General features: G+C 39.9%; 1 protein-coding gene across 3 annotated transcripts; it reads right to left on the reverse strand.

Moving 5' to 3' along the window:
• Positions 1 to 128: 128 nt before the first annotated feature.
• On the reverse strand, positions 129 to 20,124 carry FBXO30 (F-box protein 30). Of its 3 annotated transcripts, XM_081855288.1 has the most exons (8): positions 19,918 to 20,124; positions 10,932 to 10,972; positions 10,561 to 10,660; positions 9,534 to 9,565; positions 8,920 to 9,058; positions 8,383 to 8,487; positions 5,958 to 8,022; positions 129 to 2,966 (listed from the first exon to the last, which is right to left on the reverse strand). In XM_081855288.1, exons 6-8 carry the CDS (start codon positions 8,445 to 8,447, stop codon positions 2,763 to 2,765), a joined length of 2,334 nt encoding a protein of 777 aa, XP_081711414.1. In that variant the 5' UTR covers positions 8,448 to 8,487; positions 8,920 to 9,058; positions 9,534 to 9,565; positions 10,561 to 10,660; positions 10,932 to 10,972; positions 19,918 to 20,124; the 3' UTR covers positions 129 to 2,762. The 3 variants fall into 3 exon arrangements, with proteins under 3 accessions (XP_081711414.1, XP_081711413.1, XP_081711415.1); XM_081855287.1 differs by lacking the exon at positions 8,920 to 9,058; XM_081855289.1 differs by lacking the exons at positions 8,920 to 9,058; positions 9,534 to 9,565; positions 10,561 to 10,660.
• Positions 20,125 to 21,952: the final 1,828 nt, after the last annotated feature.

The following is a 21,952-nucleotide window of genomic DNA, read 5'->3' on the forward strand; positions in this document are numbered from 1 at the left end:
TAGGACCTTCCGCTTGCAAAGCAAATGCTCTACCCCCACCTCCATACCATGGCCTAGCACAAATAGCATGAGGATCATTAGCACAAAACACAACATCCTAGATCAAGGGAAAGCATGCACTAAAGAGAGAAATGGCAAATACATTTTATTAAGATTATGACAGACATTGCAAAAAATGGCATTAACTGAAAACATTCAAAGGAGTGTGGGGTTGGTGAGAGAAAGGAATACTGTAGCTAGAAAATGTAAATAAAGGCAACCAACTGGAACAAAATACTGGGGCAGACTTGTGTATTTAAAATAAGGTACAGTACAGGAGAAAAAGTCAAGTATTGAAAAACTACATGCCACTGTTTTGTTTAAAAACTGCATAGCAGTATGAAATACTGATATCCTAGATTTGCATTGAATTTCTGCACACACAAGAGTATACCAAACAAAATTATTTAGCATTAATTTTTTAATAGCTCTGGATTAAAGTTTTAAAAAACCCACAGTATCTAAATTTCAAAGTAAAAGTGCACAGTACTGAGAATGAAGTGTTCAAAAAGCTAAATGTGGAAAAATGAATCAATTTTCCTCACAGGTACAATTACTTTTAGAGCTAGGGAGCCTTCTAGTGTAAAAGGCCTCATGTTACAATATTTGTCTCCAAGAGGCCGGGGCATATTTTTGCCTAGCTCTATATTTAACGCCCGCCCCCTCCAAAACAACCCACAGTTAATACTTAAGTATACACTGGTGAGATATTTGATAGTTAAAGATTAGTGTATACAGAAGCATCTTGTAAAAGCTGTGGAATGGACATTCTTGGTTGTTCCTGGGCTTACATCTCTGTTTTGGAGAATGGCAAGTTCCCACAGATTCTTTAAGAAAATGTCTATACCTGGGTACTAGAGATTTATTGGTTGTAAGAGCAGTATACTTGAATTTACAAAGAATGTTCATAATAATGTCCCCTTCTCAAGTTTTAAAACAACTAAAATTAGAAGTGTTCTATTGATTGAAGAAAAATTATGCAGGATTAAAGGAAAATTCTCTAGACCCTTCAAAGAGAAAGGCAGCTTTGTGAGAAAAGTTAACTGATCCCAAGATGCATGCATTACCAAATGCCATGTAGAGCAAGCATTCGTGTTCCTTAATGGTATCAATATATGGCACTAGAGAATGAGGCTGAGGTTTGTTTTTCAAAAAATGGGGCAACATATTATGAAAAAGGCAATTATTTCCCAGATTGGAGTCATATATGCTGAACATATGAACTCTTGGATCAAGTACTTAAATGATTTCATTATAAACATTTCAAATGTAGCCATTTTTATAACCATCTTTTTTCAAAATGGAACACCCTTTTAATACAATCTTAGTTTTAGTCTATGGCACAAGCTCAAACTAGCAGTATGGTATAAAGAGTGTTACGGTAGTATAGTTAAAGGCATTCTTATAATTACAGTAAACATTCAACACAATGTCCTCATTATGGAAGACTGGAAAACCATGGAGTCATGATAAAGATGAACATGCATTTAAGATATGCTGTTTGCAATGAACAGGTTTTCATCTTATAAAGATGGCATGAAACCTCTAGCCTAAAAGCATTTGCTTAGAAGCAAATTCCAAATTTCAGTGGAACCAACTTCAAAGTGTGCTCAGAATCAAGAGTCCTATGCAAATTAAAATAGCCTGGAAGCAACTAGTACATTTGTAGACATGTTAACAATAAAATGTATTACACTGATACCACAAAACAAGCCCTTCATTAGATCAATGAATTAAAAATTGTGGATCCTTTGTAGCTAATTTACAACAAGCAACATGAATTTTGTTCAAGTTCACCTTTTATCAATCTTTGCCAACAGAAGATGGGAGAAAATTTATTAATCCAAAATGCTAGTCTAGGTATACATTTAAGTCTGAAATAAAATTAACTTTTGTTCCATTACACCAGAGCTGGGGAACCTTTGGCTGAACTGCAATTTCCATCATCCCTGATTTCTGGCCATGCTGGCTAGTTCTGATGGGAACTGAAGGTCAGAAACATCTGGAGGGCTAAAGGTTCCCCAGCCCTACATCAGACTCTTAGTTGCAGCAGCCTTTGTTGACCATCAAGAAAAAGTGTCATTAAAAGGAATTCTGCTTCATTAAAATCTGGAGTTCGTTAACGGACTTCAAAGAGCTTTGATTGCGCCCCTTACTTACTTGCATCAACACCAAAAGCACCCAACCTATGTAAGTCTCTTCCTTAACTAGAAACAGTGTCACATACCACTGAGTCAGCTTAAATGAGCACAGCAATCTTTCAAAAATGGAAAAGATTGTTCAAAATATGCACTGCTAAATGCTACGTAGCATTCAGCTTCTCACTTGTATCCTTATTTGCAAAGAGACCAAATATATGCTGTTTGGTCAGATTCCTGTTTATACAATTGTTCCGGTCTGAATGTGCATACCTCTAGAAGTGAATAAAAAGAAACAGAACCGTAAGTCAGAGAAATCCTTAATGAAAAGTTTACAGATAGGAGTTTTATATAAACTACCCTGTCCAGCAAGTTCCATTGTTTCAAACATTAAGGCAACTTTCATTAATTCTAAGCAGACAGTATTATAAAAAATAAATGCCACTTCAAAAATTTATGTACATAATGACAGAGTAGATTTACCTAGAAATTGTATTTAGTAAATTAATAAAGTGTCACAAAGTATTACATAGAGGTTACATCAGGTGCTTGAGTGTATGTGCAATTGGAGTAAATTCTTCGTGTTTAAAGTACAGGTTTCAAGACAGAGCGCAATGACCGTCCTTCTTTTGTAAGTTCTCGTGTGACACACATACATGGTAGTGGTACAGCTTCCTCCCGTCTCTCTACAGCATTATAACTGCATTTCTTCAAGTGGTCAGCCATGCTTACAATGTCAGCAAATTTCCATTCGTTTACAGTACAAAAAGCTGTGCTGAATCGCCACACCTAGAAAATAAATTTTTCTTATCAAAGTGCATTTAGTTCTGCTTTTTCAGGGTTCAAAGACTGCATTTATAACAGTGTTTGGAAGCAGTGTTTCCCAACTTCTAAGTACATGGCAGTACAGTGGTAAACACCAAACCCTAAGTTCATAAGACAATACAGTGGTCTGATCAAGAAGCTACAGTTTGATTATCAAGACTGTTCCCCCAGCTCCTCATCCTCCTTTTTGGTATGGTAGGTAACTGGCCAACATTGCAACTGCAATTGATTTTTTTGCTAACCAGTTACTGCCAAACCATAGTTTGAAAATATAATCAGATGAGGGTTTAATTATCAGGTGTTGGTGTACAGGTGAAACTCGAAAAATTAGAGTATCATAGAAAAGTTCATTTATTTCAGTAATTCAACTTAAAGGGTGAAACTAATATACGAGATAGACTCATGACATGCAGAGTGAGATATGTCAAGCCTTTATTTGTTATAATTATGATGATTATGGTGTACAGCTGATGAAAACCCCAAATTAACAATCTCAGAAAATTAGAGTATTAAATCAGCAAAACAAGGATTGCAAATAGAGCAATATTGGACCTCTAAGAAGTAGAAGCATGCATATGTACTCAGTACTTGGTTTGGGCCCCTTTTGCATCAATTACTGCCTCAATGCGGCATGGCATGGATGCTATCAGCCTGTGGCACTGCTGAGGTGTTATGGAAGACCAGGATGCTTCAATAGCAGCCTTCAGCTCTTCTGCATTGCTTGGTCTCATGTCTCTCGTCTTTCTCTTGGCAATGCCCCATAGATTCTCTATGAGGTTCAGGTCAGGCAAGTTTGCTGGCCAATCAAGTACAGTAATCCCATGGGCATTGAACCAGGTACTTTTGGCAGTGTGGGCAGGTGCCAAGTCTTGCTGGAAAATGAAGTCCGCATCCCCATAAAGCTCGTCAGAGGAAGGAAGCATGAAGTGCTCCAAAATCTGGTAGACGGCTGCATTGACCCTGGACTTAATGAAGCACAGTGGACCAATACCTTCTGATGACATGGCTCCCCAAATCAACACAGACTGGAAACTTCACACTGGACTTCAAGCATCTGGCATTGTGTGCCTCCCCATTCTTCCTCCAGACCCTGGGTCCTTAGTTTCCAAATGAGATACAAAAGTTGCTCTCATCAGAAAAGAGGACTTGGGACCGCTGAGCAACAGACCAGTTCTTTTTTTCTTTAGCCCAGGTAAGACACTTCTGACGTTATTTCTTGTTCAGGAGCGGCTTGACAAGAGGAATACAACATTTGAAGCCCATCTCCAGGATCCATCTGTGTGTGGTGGCTCTTGATGCACTAACTCCAGCCTCAGTCCACTCCTTGTGAAAGTCCCTAACACGTTTGAATGGTCTTTTCCCGACAATCATCTCCAGGCTGCAGTCATCCCTGCTGCTTGTGCACCTTTTTCTTCCACACTTTTCCCGTTTGCATAACTTTCCATTAATGTTCTTCGATACAGCACTTTGGGAACACCCAACTTCTTCTGCAATTACCTATTGAGGCTTTCCCTCCTTATGGAGGGTCTCAATGATGGCTTTCTGCACAACTGTCAGGTCAGCAGCCTTCCCCATGATTGTGCTTCCTACTGAACCAGACTTGAGAGACCATTTAAAGGCTCAGGAACCCATTGCAGGTGCTATGGATTGAAAAGCTACTGCACCTTTTCACAATAGTCTAATTTTCTGAGATTGTTAATTTGGGGTTTTCATCAGCTGTACGCCATAATCATCACAATTATAACAAACAAAGGCTTGCCATATCTCGCTCTGCATGCCATGAGTCTATCTCATATATTAGTTTCACCTTTTAAGTTGAATTACTGAAATAAATGAACTTTTCCACGATATTATAATTTTTCGAGTTTCACCTATAGATGTAACACTAGCCACTTATCACCAAAAGTGAAGAGTGTGGGGAGGAGGGAAATGTTCTTACTGGCAATTAGGCCTGTGAGATGTTATCAACTAAAGTGCAATGGTTTGGCAACCAGAAAACCTTTCATCTACATCCTTCTTTCTTAGCAATAAGAAGCTATGGCAAGAGTAAGTCAAAATGAAAGACTCAAATAACAGTTATCAGTAGGCATCCTTCCTCCTGCCACAAACACATGAACTTCTATGGCAATTTTAACCACAATGGATCCTAATGATTAGCTGCCTCAAGGACCAATCTTAATGAAAAGCAGGATATAAATATTTTTAAAGGTACAGGGCATTATTAACACATTCTTAATCCACAGATTTTGTCGCAGCATTCCCTTAAACCATGTGGTGCTCTTTTATTCTCAAATTGTTTTAGATCAAATGCGCTAGTCTTACAGAGATAGCCCATCTACAAATATTAGGGTTGTGTTTACGTTTTACTACTGAAAAGAGTTATGTTCAATATTTAGCTTGTGCTCACTATCATAACCTTTTGCAGATCCAATTCTTTATAAACTCACTACAAACTCCTGCTTCAGCCAGGGTCCCCCACTGTCCAGTGCCACTTGGCTCATCCAGCATAAGTCTGAATGCCTTCGCCATACATCAGCTGATCAACTAGCACACCACACAGGCTAATGTTTTCTTTGCTTGCTCTCATTACTTTGCTGCCCACTCACTAGCCACTGGTTGACAAGGCTAGGGAGGAATCTGACCTGTGTTCCCAAGGGGCCATTTGCTTCCAGGGTCTTTTGCCTTTCTCGCAGCAAACGTTTTTGTTGCTTTGCTTTCATACTCCTGAATTATTAACCTGGTCACAACTGGTTTGTCTAGTGCTGGGGAACTAGGCAGATCATAGCCCAGGGGGTTATGGGGCACTAGAGGCTTCCTGTTCAAAAAGCACAATTCTTACTTTTAGCTCCTCTTTTATCTTTATTAGCAGTAATGAGGACCCACCCATAGACAAAAGAACATACTAATTCTAAAACAGAGGTAAAGGCAATTCCATGTATAGTTATGCATACAAACCTTTTCTTTTATTTGCCACGAAGAACTTCCATCTGGATATGTCCTCTTTTCCCACAGCAGTATGACCATTCCTCGTGCCTGTAATAAACTTCCGCACACATCCCTCATTAATCGCGACACTCGTGAAAGCTGACATAAACTAAAACCATCTAGAAAACCTGCAATGTGTTGTAGAACTTCAAAAGGAAGATTACTCAGGTGGTCGCTGCGCAGTCCTAAACAGCATCTCTTATCAGGCTCCGTCAGCACAGTAGATATGCATGGCTGAACCCCAAATGACCGAAGGTGCCGATCATGAATAATCTTTGCCCCTTGCGTTGAAGGACAGAATCTGCGTTGAGAATATGTACATCCATAATATGCCAGAGGACACCTCTGCTCCATCCAGCCGTTGAGGCCAGCATGAATGTCGCCATGTACATTCTTAAAATGCGAAGGAAATTCATTTCGTCTAAACAACTGTCCACAAACAAATGTAAACATTGAACGCTTTGTTTGGTATCTAGCCACACATTCTAGCACCAAGTCTAGCCCAAGAGTCTGGAAAGGGCTTGGATTTGAGAGCTGTGGATTTGCATGATCACATGCAGAGGCTGAAGCAATTTCCCCTACCATTGTATTTGTGGCCAGAATTGCAGAAGGGAGAGAAAACGTCTGCGTCCCAAAATCAACACGGTATCCGTCAATAACACGACTATCAGATATTCCCCTACCACCGGGAGAGTCTCCAAGACAAAACAGTAATGCTGCTGTGATTAAATCTATTCCATGAAGACCCATAGGATCTTCTGTTATTTCCAAATCTGATGTATCCACTGCTTTGTCTTCCTTTGGTGCAGATATGTAGTGATTTGCAAGGAAATTATAGGTACGATGAGGAATTAAAGAAAATACATCTATGCTTCTCAGTCTGTCTTGTTCAATTTGTTTCTGTATCAGTTCTTCATTACAGTACTGTGGCAGATATACATGATTAACAGTGCCGTTAGACAAACTGTGGAGAGGTAATTCTTCCTTAAGTTGTGTTGCTACAGGAATAGGGCTGCAATAACCCAATGCTTCAACATGAGAAGCATTACATACACCATTTGCTACATTAGATTGGTCAGAATTACACATACCAAGTTCTTTACTCTCTTGCAGTGTATCTGCACTTGTATTGTCTGCATGAAAGCCATTGCATAAAGAGGTATCAAGACCCATATTCAAATTGTACTGTTGCATGGTGTCGTAACAAATGTCACTTGAGCCATTTTGCTCCAACTGCGCATTTTGATTCAAGATATCCAGGTGAATACCACCAACTGCTCCCATGTTATCTTCATCTAGACAGTCAAGTTCTACTTTATGCATTCTACTACAGTTTTGCTCTTTTGGCTGAAAATCCTCACTTGTTTTAGGTGGTGAAATGCCAAGCTTTGAGCTTAACATGCTTATGTCTCTAGTAGCAGTGTTCAGGATATCTAGAGCTGTAGCTAAACTCTTTGTCGTTTCCACAGTAGCTTGATAAAGTGCACCATAAGACTCTTCATCTACAGGCATCAAGCCATTTGAAAGTGCAGCATCTGGGGCCCCTGCAACAGAAGTCTGTTCTCTGGATTTTACCACCTCATCACCTGTTTTCGATGTCATAGTTGCTACTTTGAGAGATTCAAGGAGCATTCGTTGATCCTGAAGGGCAAGAGCCATGTCTAACTGTTCAACTTCATCAACATCTTTACTAAGATTCTCATAAGATTTTCTATCTGCATAACTGACAGGCCATCTGTTCCACTCCATAGTGCAGCATACCACACTTGCAGGGCAAATTTCTAGATGTTCAGCAATTTTGTTTCGGGCTACAGTAAATGGACAGCCAAAGCCACTGTTGAGACAAGGCACTCTTTCAAGTGGGCATAAAAGGCGATGCTCTGCAGCTTTGCATGAATGAAATACTGCTCCACAAACCAAAGGACAACCAATCAAATCACAGGAAATGCCAGCCTCTGGTCTGGTCATACAACGCCGACTAACACAGTTGACGCAATGTAGATGTTGATGTTCTTCCACAGTGGCAAGTTCAGCTCTAGGAAAAGAGGAAGATAAAGCAGACCAAATGTCCATATTTGTTTTTAAGCAAGCATCAGACTTGTAGCAAAGTACTCTCCTGGTTATATAAAATATCTGCAAGTGCCACTGTATGCACATTGTATGTCGTATGTAGGAGATTTGGCTACTGCATATAAAAAAATCATAATTTCACATGTTTTGCCAGTCAATCTTTGTATTCAAAAGCATTTCATTCATTCAAAAAGAGAAACTATTTCCTAGGAGCTCTGCTCAGTGTTCCACAAAATTTATAGGTTTGGGATTTTACTACCATCCCACATTGACATTTCTAGTCCTTTTTCGTGGTTTTAAAAAGCACTGGAGCATTGAAACTTACTTGCGTTCAGGCACACTCAAAGCAGGCACAGTAGGAAGTCCTCCCCCCGCTGACAGTGTAAACATGGTGACAAAATCACTTCACCGCTGCAAAGTCCTGTGGCACCTGTTTCCAAGATAGATTTTGATCAAATCCTAGATAACATCAAAACAAATTTGCAAAAATAGGATATTGTCTGGGCGTATACAAATGCAGCAAACAAGGCTTTCAAGCTAAGACGAAAGTTATTTGATAGTTACACAAAGAAGCCCTTTGTTTATTATGTTAAATTTCAAAATGGTATTTTAGCTCCCTCTAGTGATCAAATAGTGAATAATCAGTTAATATGAATTTTCAAGGACTTTAATACCTTGTTAAAGAGGAAGGAACCCTGTAAAGCTCTTCACCAACACACACCTGTGTGTCTGCACAAGACCTATAAAAAGGCACTACAGAAAAACTGTTTGATCTAGGCTTAAGAATGTATCTTCCCAACAAACATAAAGTGAGCAATGAGTTCTTTCATGTTTGTCTAATACCACACACGAATATATATACCTGTTAAGATCCTCTGATGGAAAGGTCCTTTACATGCTAAACAATGTAATCAGGAGTTATATGCAACCCAAATTCTTGATCTCTCTCTTTTTTCTTTTTTCCCTCTTTTTTGCAGCAGAATTTGGTGTGCTAGAAAATACTAATAATGGGGAATAAGCTATAATTTAGAGACCATACCCACCTCTTAAATGCATAAAAACTAACTTGAAGGTAGATGCTTCTGCAATACGACCCCAGGTCAAGGCCTACTGAATGTGTTTCAGGAGAGTGTTATAAATGGTAACAGCCTAATCACATTGTATCAACCCTTTCCCAACTAAGTTCAGGATTCATACATAGGACTATTGAATTTTATCTTCACGCGTACACTGCAAGCACTTTACAAGCACTTTACAAGAAATGTGGCTATGGCTGTGTAAAAGTTTTCAATGCACCTCCCATTCAAATCCAATATGTGCCTTACTACAGTCTCTCTGAATTAAAAACTGGCCCCTGAATAAGCCAATAAAAAACTAAAAGCATAAGAAACCAAAAATGTATTTTAAGCCCAAATATTTCACCACCAAATTTAAGAACTGTATTCTTCAAATTAACCAAATCTTGTCAATACGTACTTGAACTTGCTCCTCTAAGATTTGGAGAGTCCCTGAAACAGAAAAAGGTTGACATCCATCACTTTGACAATACCATCATACCAAAGAAAGAGGGCGTCATTGAGGAGTCCTATATGGCATTAACAGTATTCTAGTCTCATGCTTTACTCATGTGTCATTCAAGGATGAAATTAACAGATGCAGTAAAGAATCACACTTGGTCTTACTCCAAAACCATGCAGACACCACACACAAAGACGAGAGCCATATAGGTAACTGCTTTCTTTTCATCAATAGATTCAGGCCCAAAGATGAAAATTGTGACAATATATGCACAAAATTCAGCTTAACTTTTAAAAAAAGCCATATTTCAGATAATCCAAGGTGGGTACTAATCATTCAATGCAGCTCCACCCCAAAGGGATTCAGGAACTTAAGAATTAGTGGAATTTTCCCTTTTTTATTATTCCGCCTCCCTCTCAATCTCTTTGCCTTCTGTGCCATGTATTTTTAGATCAAGGACAGGGAACCACAGGCCTCTCTACCTGGTCCTAGATAAGAAAGGGAGGGGTGTGCAAGTGTGTAGAAACTAACCTACTGGTACAAAGGTCAAGTTCACATTCATTGCCCTGCTCGTTTTTGTCTCTGGCCCTGCCCATCACTGGCATGAGGTTCATGCAGAGGAGAATGTGGCCTTTGGGCTGAAAAGCTCCCCATCCCTGTTTTGGATTGTAGGTCTGTGGGTAAGATTGTTTTCTAGTTCTAAGCCACTCCGGGAGCCCTTTTGGCAGAAGAGTGGGATAAAAATGCTTTAAATAAATAAAAATCAGCTTGGCTAAAGCCAGCTAGTGAACTTGCAACAAATGCAAGAACTCCTCAGCTCACAAGCCATTCAAATACACCAGGCCTTGGAGCAAATTCTGCTACTTATAAATGCAACCAAAATAGCAAGACATCATTTTTCAAGCTTCAGCTTTATCTTCTCTTGCTCAAGAAGTGGTTCAGTACTAGTTTTGAACATCACCTATGAACAGGAAAACTGACTCACCAAATCAAGACCTTCCAAGGGGCAGCAGAGCAATGAGACTTTTCTGTGTAGACTCCATTTGTATAATATGCAGATGAGGATAATCCCACAGCTAAGGAAACTAGGAAGAAACAGAATCAGATATCAGAAACTATGAGTTATCATATCCCTTTCCCCCTTTATGAGGTGAGAAAATTCAGTGACTTACACTGCTAATTACATCTATTGCAAGAACTACAAAACTGATAAACTCTTATGGTTGAAAGCATCCAATTATGATAGCAGCATATCTGATGAAGTTTCCCCACCATTAGTTTTCCCATTCAATGTATTTCCTTGTGTTTTCTCCCCAGCCCCGCCCTCCAGCCCCCTTGTTATAAGAGCTTACTTACCAGTTTGTTATTGCTGGAATAGAGTTCAGGTTGATTTTTTCCTGTAACAAATCATTTTCAGTAAAGTTAATTTTTAAAAAATAATATCAACCTTTGAATTATAGTATACTGACTTGATTAGAAAATACACACACACTATCTTCTTAACACCAACGTAAATTTTAAAAATTATTAACATTCTTTCACAAGGGAAGTTTTTTGATAGACTAGCAGAGAAGTAGATGTTGTCCATGTGTGGACATTGCAATCAACTGTGGAAACAGCCTGTTATATACCAATGCACCTTAGCTGTGTTTTGTGAAGCTGCTTCAGAAGCAGTAAGCACAGAATGGAATAATCATGTACACACACACACACACACACACACTTTTCTGTTCTAAACTCCACTACTCCCTTAACAAATAAGTCACTGGGGTTTTACAAAACATGTGGGCATATAAACTGTTGTTATGATTTTCAATATTGCAATTCAAAGCACATTTCCATGGAAGTAAGTTCTATTCAAATAAAGAAATATATGTGAAAGTAAATATACTTAGCATCCAGGTAAGTTAAATTTATAGAACACCAGACAACTGAGAATAGAATGCAGTGCTTTGTTGGTATTTCACAATGCAGTACCATGCCGTTCTTTTCATGGTTGTAATATTTTAATTCCTGGTAATCCAGGTACTAAACCAGTTTCCACAGTCAGATGTGATGATCTCGTGTTTCAGTTCAGTGCATGTGACAGTAAATCCCATAAATGCTACTCAAACATCATATTTGACCTGTAGAATTTTCTTTTCTATACTAATATTTTATTATTTCTCAACAGGCATCTCAAAATGAATTATATGCATAATTAATAATTTGCTTTTAAAGCTCCACCTCTGAAAAGCGTGCATTTAAAATAATTTGCAGGGTTTGCACAAATATTATTCCAATCCCTAGAAGTCAGAAAGTACTTTCAAAGAATAGCAAGAAGAAGCTGTTACAGGTCACTGCATTAATAGTGAGACAGGAAGGGGTATATGGAGAGAGAAACAGAAGTGATCAAGAAGTAAGAACACAAAGAAAGCACACTGGAACCAGAAGGAAAGGAAACAACATACTGATAGAGAAATTTATGTGGTGATGGACAGGGAAAAAGTTAACCAATACCCTTAGCTCAGTTCAACAAATAAAAATGATTTTGTATGCTGGTTCAGGAGCAGAGAATTGCAGGACTCTTGGCTGAGAGTCCTGCAAGACCTGCTCCCTGCCTTTTCCACCTGGCTTGAGAGGGTGGGACCCTGATGGACTCTAGCTACAAAAGCTGAGGCTGCTTAAGAGGCCAGAGACTATCTTGGCTACTTCTTAGTGCAGACCTAGGTCATCAAGCCTCAGCTTCCAGTCCCTGCTCACCATGAACCAGGATTGGCAGCAACAGCAGCAGATATCTTCTAGGCTTATGATAATATTTTATTCTTTTGCTAATTGTGCTGTTTTAAATGTGCATTTTATATTTGACTTCCTTTAATAATGTTTTCTTTTTAAATGTTTAAGAGAATATTTTAGTTTCCTGTTAATTATGTTCCTTTGAATGTATACTTTATATTTGTATACTCCAGTGATGTTTTATTTTGGATTGTTTTATTTGATGCTGTGGTCGAAGTGTTACAAGGTTTTCAGTTCTTTTTAAAGCAAGCATGCACACAATGCCTGTGCATTATTTTCCAAGAATTCCCCTCCCAATCCCTCTTTGCTGGTTGCCAGCACTGGTATCTTAGAGAAAGAGCCTGCAAAACCTGCAAGTGCCAACACTGTACCTTTTAAAATTCTAACAATTCAAAGTATTATTTTTCATAGAACTAACTACACTACATTCACTTGGAAGAGCAAGGCAGTTGAACTCCAATTCTGGTGAAACAAACATGGGAAACATATTTCAACCTGCTCCTAGACACTTGCTCACCAAAACCTAGTCTTATTGACCAATCAGTACAGTAAGGTAACAGCTTCTGATATACTGGTCTCTTACTAATGAACAAACCTAGGCAGAACAGCTGCTCATTTCTGATTAGGCAATGTCAGCAACTGGGTTCAGTTCATCTGAGATGTTGAAGTATGCGTGCTTGCCTGTTACCAACCAAGAAACCTAAAAATACACACAGTTCTGGTGAGATGTACACTGCTCTCAGAAGGTACAGATCACCTGATGTTATTGTACATACTACAATCAGCTGACTAGAGCTCTCAAAGTGTGTTTGGAACGTCTGCTGCCAAAACTAAAATTCCAGCTGTAGCAAACAACCCGATGACCAATGTTTGTATGAACAACTAAGAGCATAATAATGACTTGAAATAGAAAGCTATTGGTATTCAAAGTGTAATTCAACTCCTTCTCTGCTTCTTGTGTATCCAGTTACTATAGCTACACTTTAAACTTTGAACACTGGAATTTTAACAACATGTCAGTGTGTATTTTTCAACCGTTTCATACATTTAATAAAGTACACTAAGATAAATGTTTAAAAGTCAGTGATATGGTAATCTCTTACTAATTGGTTAACTGAGACATCAAACATTCTGGTTTGTGTTAGGTGCAACTCAGAACCTACCCTACACCATGGTTTGTACTTTCAGAACAAGTAAGCTGTGCTTTAGAGCTGCTTCTCTTCTTGTGTTTTTCATCTGCTTAGAACTCAACTTCACAAGTTCATAAATTTACTCCCACCTCCATGAGGAAGTACCGGTAAGCCTCTTGAGACAACCATGGAAGTGTGGTTCTGAATTCAGATGTAACAGCAAATCATAGTGAGCCCAAGCTGTACTGTGGAAACCTGCATCAGTTCAAAGTATGGTCTGATATGGTTTAGCAGCCCCTCACAAATCATAGTTCATAAACAGGTGTAAATTCAGGATTGCAAAACTACGGTAATGTGCTGAAGCCTCTTTAACAGTAAGCAGTATTTCAGATTAGTTTGTAAAATCAATTGCTCAAAAATATTGCTTACAAGTTCTAAATTATTTCTGCCCATTTTCAGAATTTAGATCAAAATTACATCACACTGAGAGCTCCACATGAGCACCTTTCATCATCCTCTTCCTTTCCTCTTCCTAATGTTCAGTTTTAAAGTCTGAGCTGGGATCACTGCTGTGAACATCTCAATCCCCTATCCCAATGTGAGCTCTGCTTTCCCATTTCAAATATCTTTTTAGAATGGCTGGCCTTCTAAATTTACATACCTTAAGACTATTGGTACAGCTGATACTACAAACCCTCTATCTTGCCTCCAGAAACTGTAATTAATTTCAGTATCTGGCCAATAAAGTGGCAGGAAGAAAATCATAGCATATTGTTTGTTACTGTTACCTTAGTCTATAAATTCATGTACAATGGAAATATTTCTGCAATAGACTTTCAATTATTTTACAATATTTAGCACATTCAATAAATGTAGGCAATAAATTCCTTATTATTGCACATACATATACTACACACAAGTCAAGCAAAGCATGGGATAAAATATCTAATTTAATTTTTCTGTCTTTGCTTTTTAGGTGACATAGGATTCTGTTTATTTCACTATTTTCAATTAGAATGTTAAGTTTATTACTAGATTACAATCATTTTATTACAAATGTTTAGCTTTGAGATGGCAGTTCAGAATAACTGATTTTCTTAATGTCTCAGTAAACATAATTGTTTTAAAAATATCTTTTTAAAATATCTTTTTTAAAAAGATAAGAAGTATCTTTCTGACAGATCCGCTTTCATTATCACATGCTTTATTTTCCTAAGTACTTGGTATAGTAGGCTGTTACACAAACATAGCAGAAAAAAGAACTTAGATAGATCAGACACAGAAGCACTACCTGGTTAAATTAGCATAGGAACCAAAGCAAAGAGTCAAATTTAATGTGTAACACATTTCTGCACATTTCTCCTCACATGCAGCAGGCTGTGCAGAAGTAGCATATGAAACATTTAAGGGAGAGGGTTCTCTTTAAGAGTCCAATAACTGTTCTAGAGTTGGGGGGAAACAATTGATCACTTAAATGTAAAAAAGCCCATGAAGTCAAGAATAGCTGTGTGTAAGTTCCAGGTTTTTAAACTGCATCCATAGAATGTTATGATTGTAGCCTGAGGGCCCTTTGCTCTCCAGCCAAATACCCAATCCCTCATTTGGTTTCAGGCACCATAGGCTTTGCAGTTTGCTCCAGAAATTTTCTGCCTTCTCCTCTCCCAATTACACCACATGGCCTAGATTTTCTTACTAGTCATGTGCCATAATTATAAGCATCTCTGAACAGGAACTGGAACACAGGCGTCATGATGAAGCATGAAGCAAGATGAGGCAAACATCAGAGCAGCACAGACTGCAAGTGTCCAAGACTATCATCCAGTTCACTGTATTGGGAAAGAGGTCTTCCTTAGGATCTGGCCAGGTTTCTGTGGAACTCTGGACTCTTAAGAATAGTCACTTCTGTAATTAGTACAAATTGTCAATGATCCATGCCATTATTCTAATACATCAACACTGAAAATACCTGACGCATAGATGAAACTTTACCTTCTCTGTTAAATGCTACAACTAAATTGACGTTTCATCTCTATTTGCATTTAAGGATTATAGCTTTGCACAGTACTGTGTTTATACAAAGGTAATCTTTAAAAGAAGCATTCAGCTTTAGGATTGGGGTGAGAAATCTACCACACACATTACACTACAGTCTGTCAATTGTTAATTTCTGTAGTTGCACTTGCCCTAAAGAAGCCACTTGTATAGCTTGGAATCTGAGACACTGAGCACATATTATTTTATACACAACACTGAGGACATAGTATTTTATACACAATTTGTCAAATATTATGTCTAGAAATTTAGAAAAGAGGTTCGTTTTTCTCAAAATAACATTTTTAGAAAGATCCAGAGTTTGCAAGATTGAGCCTGGACCACCAAATAAATGTACAAAATAAAACCCAGGACAGTTGTAACTATACATAGGAAAGAAATCTGCATTCAATTGGTTGCCCTCTACCTCCACTGCTAAATTTACCCCACCAGTGCATTATAACCTTATTTTTGCCTTTTCTGTTACCCATAACTTTCTTTTCATCTTCTGCACTGCAGCACCAAACTCAGTGCTGGTCCTATAGCCCCTTGCTATTGTCTTTCCTTCTGACCAGAAGCACATCTGGTTGAAAGTCTACTGTGCAGTCTGTCTTGTGTACTTTATGGTTGCCTGCTGCTGCTCTTGAATTAAGAGCATCAGTGACATGTCTGTTTTGCAAAGGAGAGGGGAGAAATAAACCCCTTCCCACCTCACAATTAATGAAAGGAAACAGCTCAAGAAAACAAAAGTAATTTAAAAATGTGGGGAGGGAATGAATGGACACAAACATGGAAGTGTGACATGCCAAATAAAAGGAATAAAAATACAAACAAAGGGAAGTGGCAAATGGCAGTAATAAAACCATTAAGGAAGGTGTGGATATAGTTACAAACAAAAGAAAACAAATATCAAAATAAGAATGTCAGGGAGCACTATCAGACTTATGCCTGTGTTAACATTAATTCTCTAATCTTAGTTTTAATATTCAAGGGTAGGGGTTTCTGAAACAATTTATTTAACTGGATGTTCAGATCCCACCTCCTTTTGGTTTTGCCTGTGCTCCTGCCCAAATGCAACTCCAACACGTCTCTAAACACCCACTGAAGCTCTCAACCCCCCAAAATGTTCCCCAACCCTGTAGTAAAAGCTATTTCATGTATCTTGTGGTGCATAGCCACCCATTTACTAATGCCTTATTTTTAAGCTTAATAATAATAATAATAATAATAATAATAATAATAATTTATTTATATCCTGCCCATCTGGCTGTTTCCCCAGCCACTCTGGGCAGCTTCCAACAAAATATTAAAATACAATAATTCATCAAATATTAAAAGCTTCCCTAAACAGGGCTGCCTTCAGATGTTTTCTAAAAGTCAGATAGTTGTTTATTTCTTTGACATCTGATGAGAGGGCGTTCCACAGAGCAGGCGCCACTACCGAGAAGGCCCTCTGTCTGGTTCGCTGTAACTTTGCTTCTCACAGTGAAGGAACCGCAGAAGGCCCTCAGTGCTGGACCTGAGTGTCTGGGCAGAACAATGGGGATGGAGACGCTCCTTCAGGTATATCTATATATTCTACACTGTACCACACATTTACAGCTTATGCTAATAGTATTGTCAGTTTTCACTTGATAGAAATTAAGTGTGCTTATGAAATTTAGATTAAAATATTATTAAAGTGGTCAGTTCTCTCAAAATGCTAGTAGCTAAAACACCTGGCAATGTGTTTTCAATATTTCACAATTATGCAGATACTGCCTACATTCCTTCATTATGGTTCTGGACACCGAGTGTGTTTTGTACCTATTTGTTTTTATTTTAAATATCTGTAGCCCAATGGATACTTTCAGACTTTGGATTTAATTTAAAAACAAGATACTGGTTTACTAAATATGTTGGCTTGTTTTTGCTGATATGCCCTGTTCTAACATCTGCACCTACAGAAAGAGTTCTATATTGGGGCCTAGGGCACAGACGACACACAGAGAAAAGATGATACACAGAGAAAAATCTGCATCCAGCTTCAATAGCTGTAAAGTTTGCTGCTACTTGCTGGATTGGAGAAACACATGCAGCTTTGAACAGATGGTCCATGTGGTTAGGTCTGATGGAAACAGATTCCAGACACCAATAGCCATCTCAGCAAGAGCTGTCAGCACCCAAACTCTGCTCAACACAAAGCTTGTTGCATAGAACAGCATGTCTATAGCCTGTAGCTGTGTGTCACAGTTTCTAGATTGGGAATATAATCTGATGTATGACATAATGTGGAGAGAACCCCCACCCCAAGGTGTTACTGCCCATGATTTGCTATTTAATATAGTAAATTCCTTTAAAATCAAATGGGCTTAATCTTGAAAAATGTGGTTGGGATTGAAGTGTCTTCAGAAACAACTTCACAGATCTAATGGCTTAATGTACTACAGCTGGGCAATAGTTTCTCCATATGGTTTTCAAAGCTATGTAATTTCTGAAAACTCTGGAAGTACTGCAGGACATCTTTAAGAGACATTAAAGTAGTATGTAAAAATAGGAAGCTGCCTCAAAGCTTGCTTAAGCACATACATATTACGTTATCCACCCAGTCACCACATCTGCACCCCTTGATTGCACCTAAAATAAAGAATGTAGGGAGGTGAAGGAAAGGGTTAAAGTTTGTGAATACAGAAGTTCAGTGCCTAACTTCAAATACTGAATGACTCTAAGACTTATTTTCAAAGAGCTGCTCACAATTGTAACAACTTATTTCAGAAAAAATAAGCATTATCAGATACATATACAAACCATGTTGATTAAATAGTTTCATATTTGATAATGTTTTATTGAACAGGATTATCTCCCACCCCTCTTTTTAAATTCAGGCTTAAGGCATAACTCAAGTCCCAGCTATATTCTTTCACTATCAATTATTTTTTTACTATGTAGCACAAAAACTAAAAACTATACTGTTACAGTAGATGCCAACTTTGGCATAACTCAAGTCCCAACTATATTCTTTCACTATCAATTATTTTTTTACTATGTAGCACAAAAACTAAAAACTATACTGTTACAGTAGATGCCAACAAAATGTGATAGGGAAATTTTTTCAGAGAACTAAAGCAGTGTTCATATTCCTCTCTGAACAATAGTCCCTATGGTCACTGTTTGATGTCTTTTCAAAAATCTGACAAGGTTCTCTTATTTCAAAACTACTACAATGTCTCCTTTCCCAAACTGTAGCTTTTACTGCATTCTGCTTTCAGCTTACAAACGTTTACAAAACATTATACCCATCCATTCATTTTCAATAGGCGATTGATTATTACAGACTCTCTTCCATATGAGATATGTAGGGGAAAATGTTTCAAGAAGAAGCTATTCCAAGAATCAATACCGCTTTCCATTGTGTTCTATTCCTCCTTATAACAAGTGACAGGCAGAGCCATACTCCTTCCCTCCCACAAGTTTAACACAGGGAACGATGCTGTCTCCTTTTAAGGCTCAGGCTTAACCACAGGACAACCCTCAATGGAGCCAAGTCATCTAGGGCAGAACTGCCCTTGCATTTAACCATTTATTTTTAACACACACCCATATAGGAACCCAGGGAAATCCCCGCCGTTGAATCGAGCACGCTTCTCTGTACTAATTTGAGGCGGGGACGATGCCTGCAGCAGCCGCACCAACACACCCCAACTCACAATAGGGCTTTTCTGACCACAGGGAGCTGGGCGTCTGTGTGTTGTGTGTGTGGTTGAGCAGCTCCGCATATTACTGCCGTAGCCATGCTAAGTAATCGGCTCAAGGAGGAGGCGGTCCCTTCCCCTCTGTCCATTGTTTCCATCTACACCGAGGGGGAAAGAGAGAAGAGGAGGGGCGGGCAGCGAAGAGAAGGGAAGGAGCCAGCGCCACAGGCGTAGCTTCCCCCTCCCTCCCTGGCACCCACCCCTACCCTCCTTTGAGACCCGTCTTTAAACACAACGGGGGGGGGAGGCCAAAAGCAGCAGCGCCACTGCCCCAAGGAAAGCCCCTCCCGGGGCCTCCTCAGAAAGGACCGCGCCAGCTGTCAGCCACTCATGCCCCCCCCCACCCCGCCGGCCCCCGGCGACCACCATCACTCCCATCCCGCTTCACAGCCCTGCGAGAAGGTGGGCTGACCGCCCCAGAGCAGGAGCCAGAAGGGGCCCCCGCAGCTCCACACCACGCACCGACCCACCTCCCTGCCAGCCGCCATTTGTTTACTTGTCGGCCGGCAGGGAGCGGCAGTAGCAGCAGCAGCCGCAGTTCGAGCCCACCGAGGGGAGAAGAGACAGACAGAGAAAAGCCCTCAAGACGCGTCCCGTCCCGCGTCCGTGTTCTCGTTCTCTCTCGCGCGCTCTCTCTCTCTCTCTCTCTCTCACACACACACACACCAGACTCACCGCTCGGTCGCTCTCCCGCCTCCTGCGCGTAAAGCAGCTCGAACGTGGAGGGAGGACGAGAGAGGAGCAGTCGAGAGAGGCAGCCGCTCCCCCGGAGGCCCTGAAGATTCGATCCGGTTCCGGTGAGGGGTGGGGCGGAGGACTTGCCAGAGCAGGCTCGCAGCGGCGCTTTCCGGCTACGCCGCTTGCTCGCGCGCGCGCGCTCTCTTCCCCGGCTGCACGGTGGCGGTGGGGGGAGCGGGTGTGGTAAAGGAGGGAGGAGGAGGAGGAGGAGCAACGGGAGTCCTTGCGGCCGGCAGCGCCGGTGACGCAGCGAAAGGGCAGCGAGCTTCTCACCGGGGGAGCGTGAGCCAGGCTGTCCCGGAGTCCGGCGACACCTCCGCGTCGCTCTCCCTTATTGTAAAATGCAAGGGCGCCTTGCATTTTATTCGCGGCCTTTATCTCTGGGAATTATGCTAACTTACAATACTAGTATAAGTTATTATTCCGGAGGACAATGGCCCCGGAGGAGTGCAAGCAACTATTGCGGGAATAGTTTTATTTTGTTATCATCCTCATCTTCCTTATTACTTACGGAATTAAGGCTGTTGCAGCCGTACTCTGGAATTTGCTTCTGAAGAAGCGACTGCTGCTCTCCGGTTCCAGATGTTCTGCTTCATATATGATGAGGGAAGGGACCGGGGAACCGGACTATTTGTTCTGAAAGGCATTATTTCCACTGCATGCAGATGCAGTGGGATATATAGCGATGCTGTGCGGAAGGAAAAGTCATTTCCTCTGCCAGATAAGGCCGTGGCATGGTGGTACCTGCAGGCAAGGGGGAAGGTCTGCCCTGCTTCAAGTTTCTTTATTATTATTTCAAGAGTTTGACAGATCTACCTATCTTTCCGTGGTACCTCTTCATTGTCCTCCTAAAATGAGACTGCCTCACTCTTTTCAGTGGCTGGCTTTGCACTCTGTAGGCACTCTGATGGAGGCACTTTTCTACATTATTGCATTTTCCACTATTCTGCTACTGAAAGATTCTGGGGTGAAGGCTGCTGTCATAGGGTTCAATTCTTTGCTGGTATTTTTCTGAACCTCTTATCTCCACTTACAGGGCACTTGGATTTCTGCTTACTACCATTACACCTTGTTTGTTGATGGTGTCATTTCCTTACTTTGAAATACTGTACAGTAATCATATCCAAAACTGGCAAAGATATGTCCCTGGACATGAGAGGCTTTTGGCCTTGCTGGGCTTGGATGTGGATCACAGTCACACACAAAAAGATGTACAAATTCCTTCATGTTACTTGGAAGCAAAACTAATTTGTGCATGTTTTGTGTGTGCTGATTGTCGAAATGTCTGAAGCATTAGCTAATTTAGCTATTATGGTCTGAGGGTATGTTCCTCCATATTTTCTGTTGCTATTCTACTATCTGCATTTGTATTCCTTCTGTAGAATTGCTACTACTACTTGTTCTAGTTACTATTTGCAGTTGAGCAAATGTTCCTCAAATAAATGAGATTTTTCTTTATTCCCAGAAGATGCCAAATTTCATTTGCAAATATGTGCAGCTGGGTTTTTATGTGACTGAGTAAAGTATCCTGTTAGGATTATGATATTTATTATATTAAATACCAGTTATTATTAGATAATAATCTGTTTCACCCATTCACCAGCACCTTGTGAGAATATATGTTACATTAGGGAACCTATAAAACAAGGGTGGTCCTCTGGATATCATATCTGACAAATGGTCATGCTGGCTGGGGCTGAAGGTAGTTGGAGTCCAACAACGTCTGGAGGTCCACAGGTTATTTATTTATTTATTTAAATCATTTTTTATCCCAAAAAGAAAAGAATTTGAGAGGGAGTTAAAAAAAGAAAACTCAAGCTCTGTTTCTTAAATGCAGAGTTCTTGTAATGACCAGCTGGAATAGAAGAATTTCAAGAAGAGCCAAACGTTGCTGGTCTTTCAGCAGACCCCTGGAGTCTGATGGAATGGCTGCTGTGAATTATAGTTGCATGGTGACTTGTTGAGCTATAAA

This window comes from Podarcis erhardii (assembly GCF_964252035.2).
Source record: "Podarcis erhardii genome assembly, chromosome: 3".
Classification (NCBI taxonomy): Eukaryota; Metazoa; Chordata; class Lepidosauria; order Squamata; family Lacertidae; genus Podarcis; species Podarcis erhardii.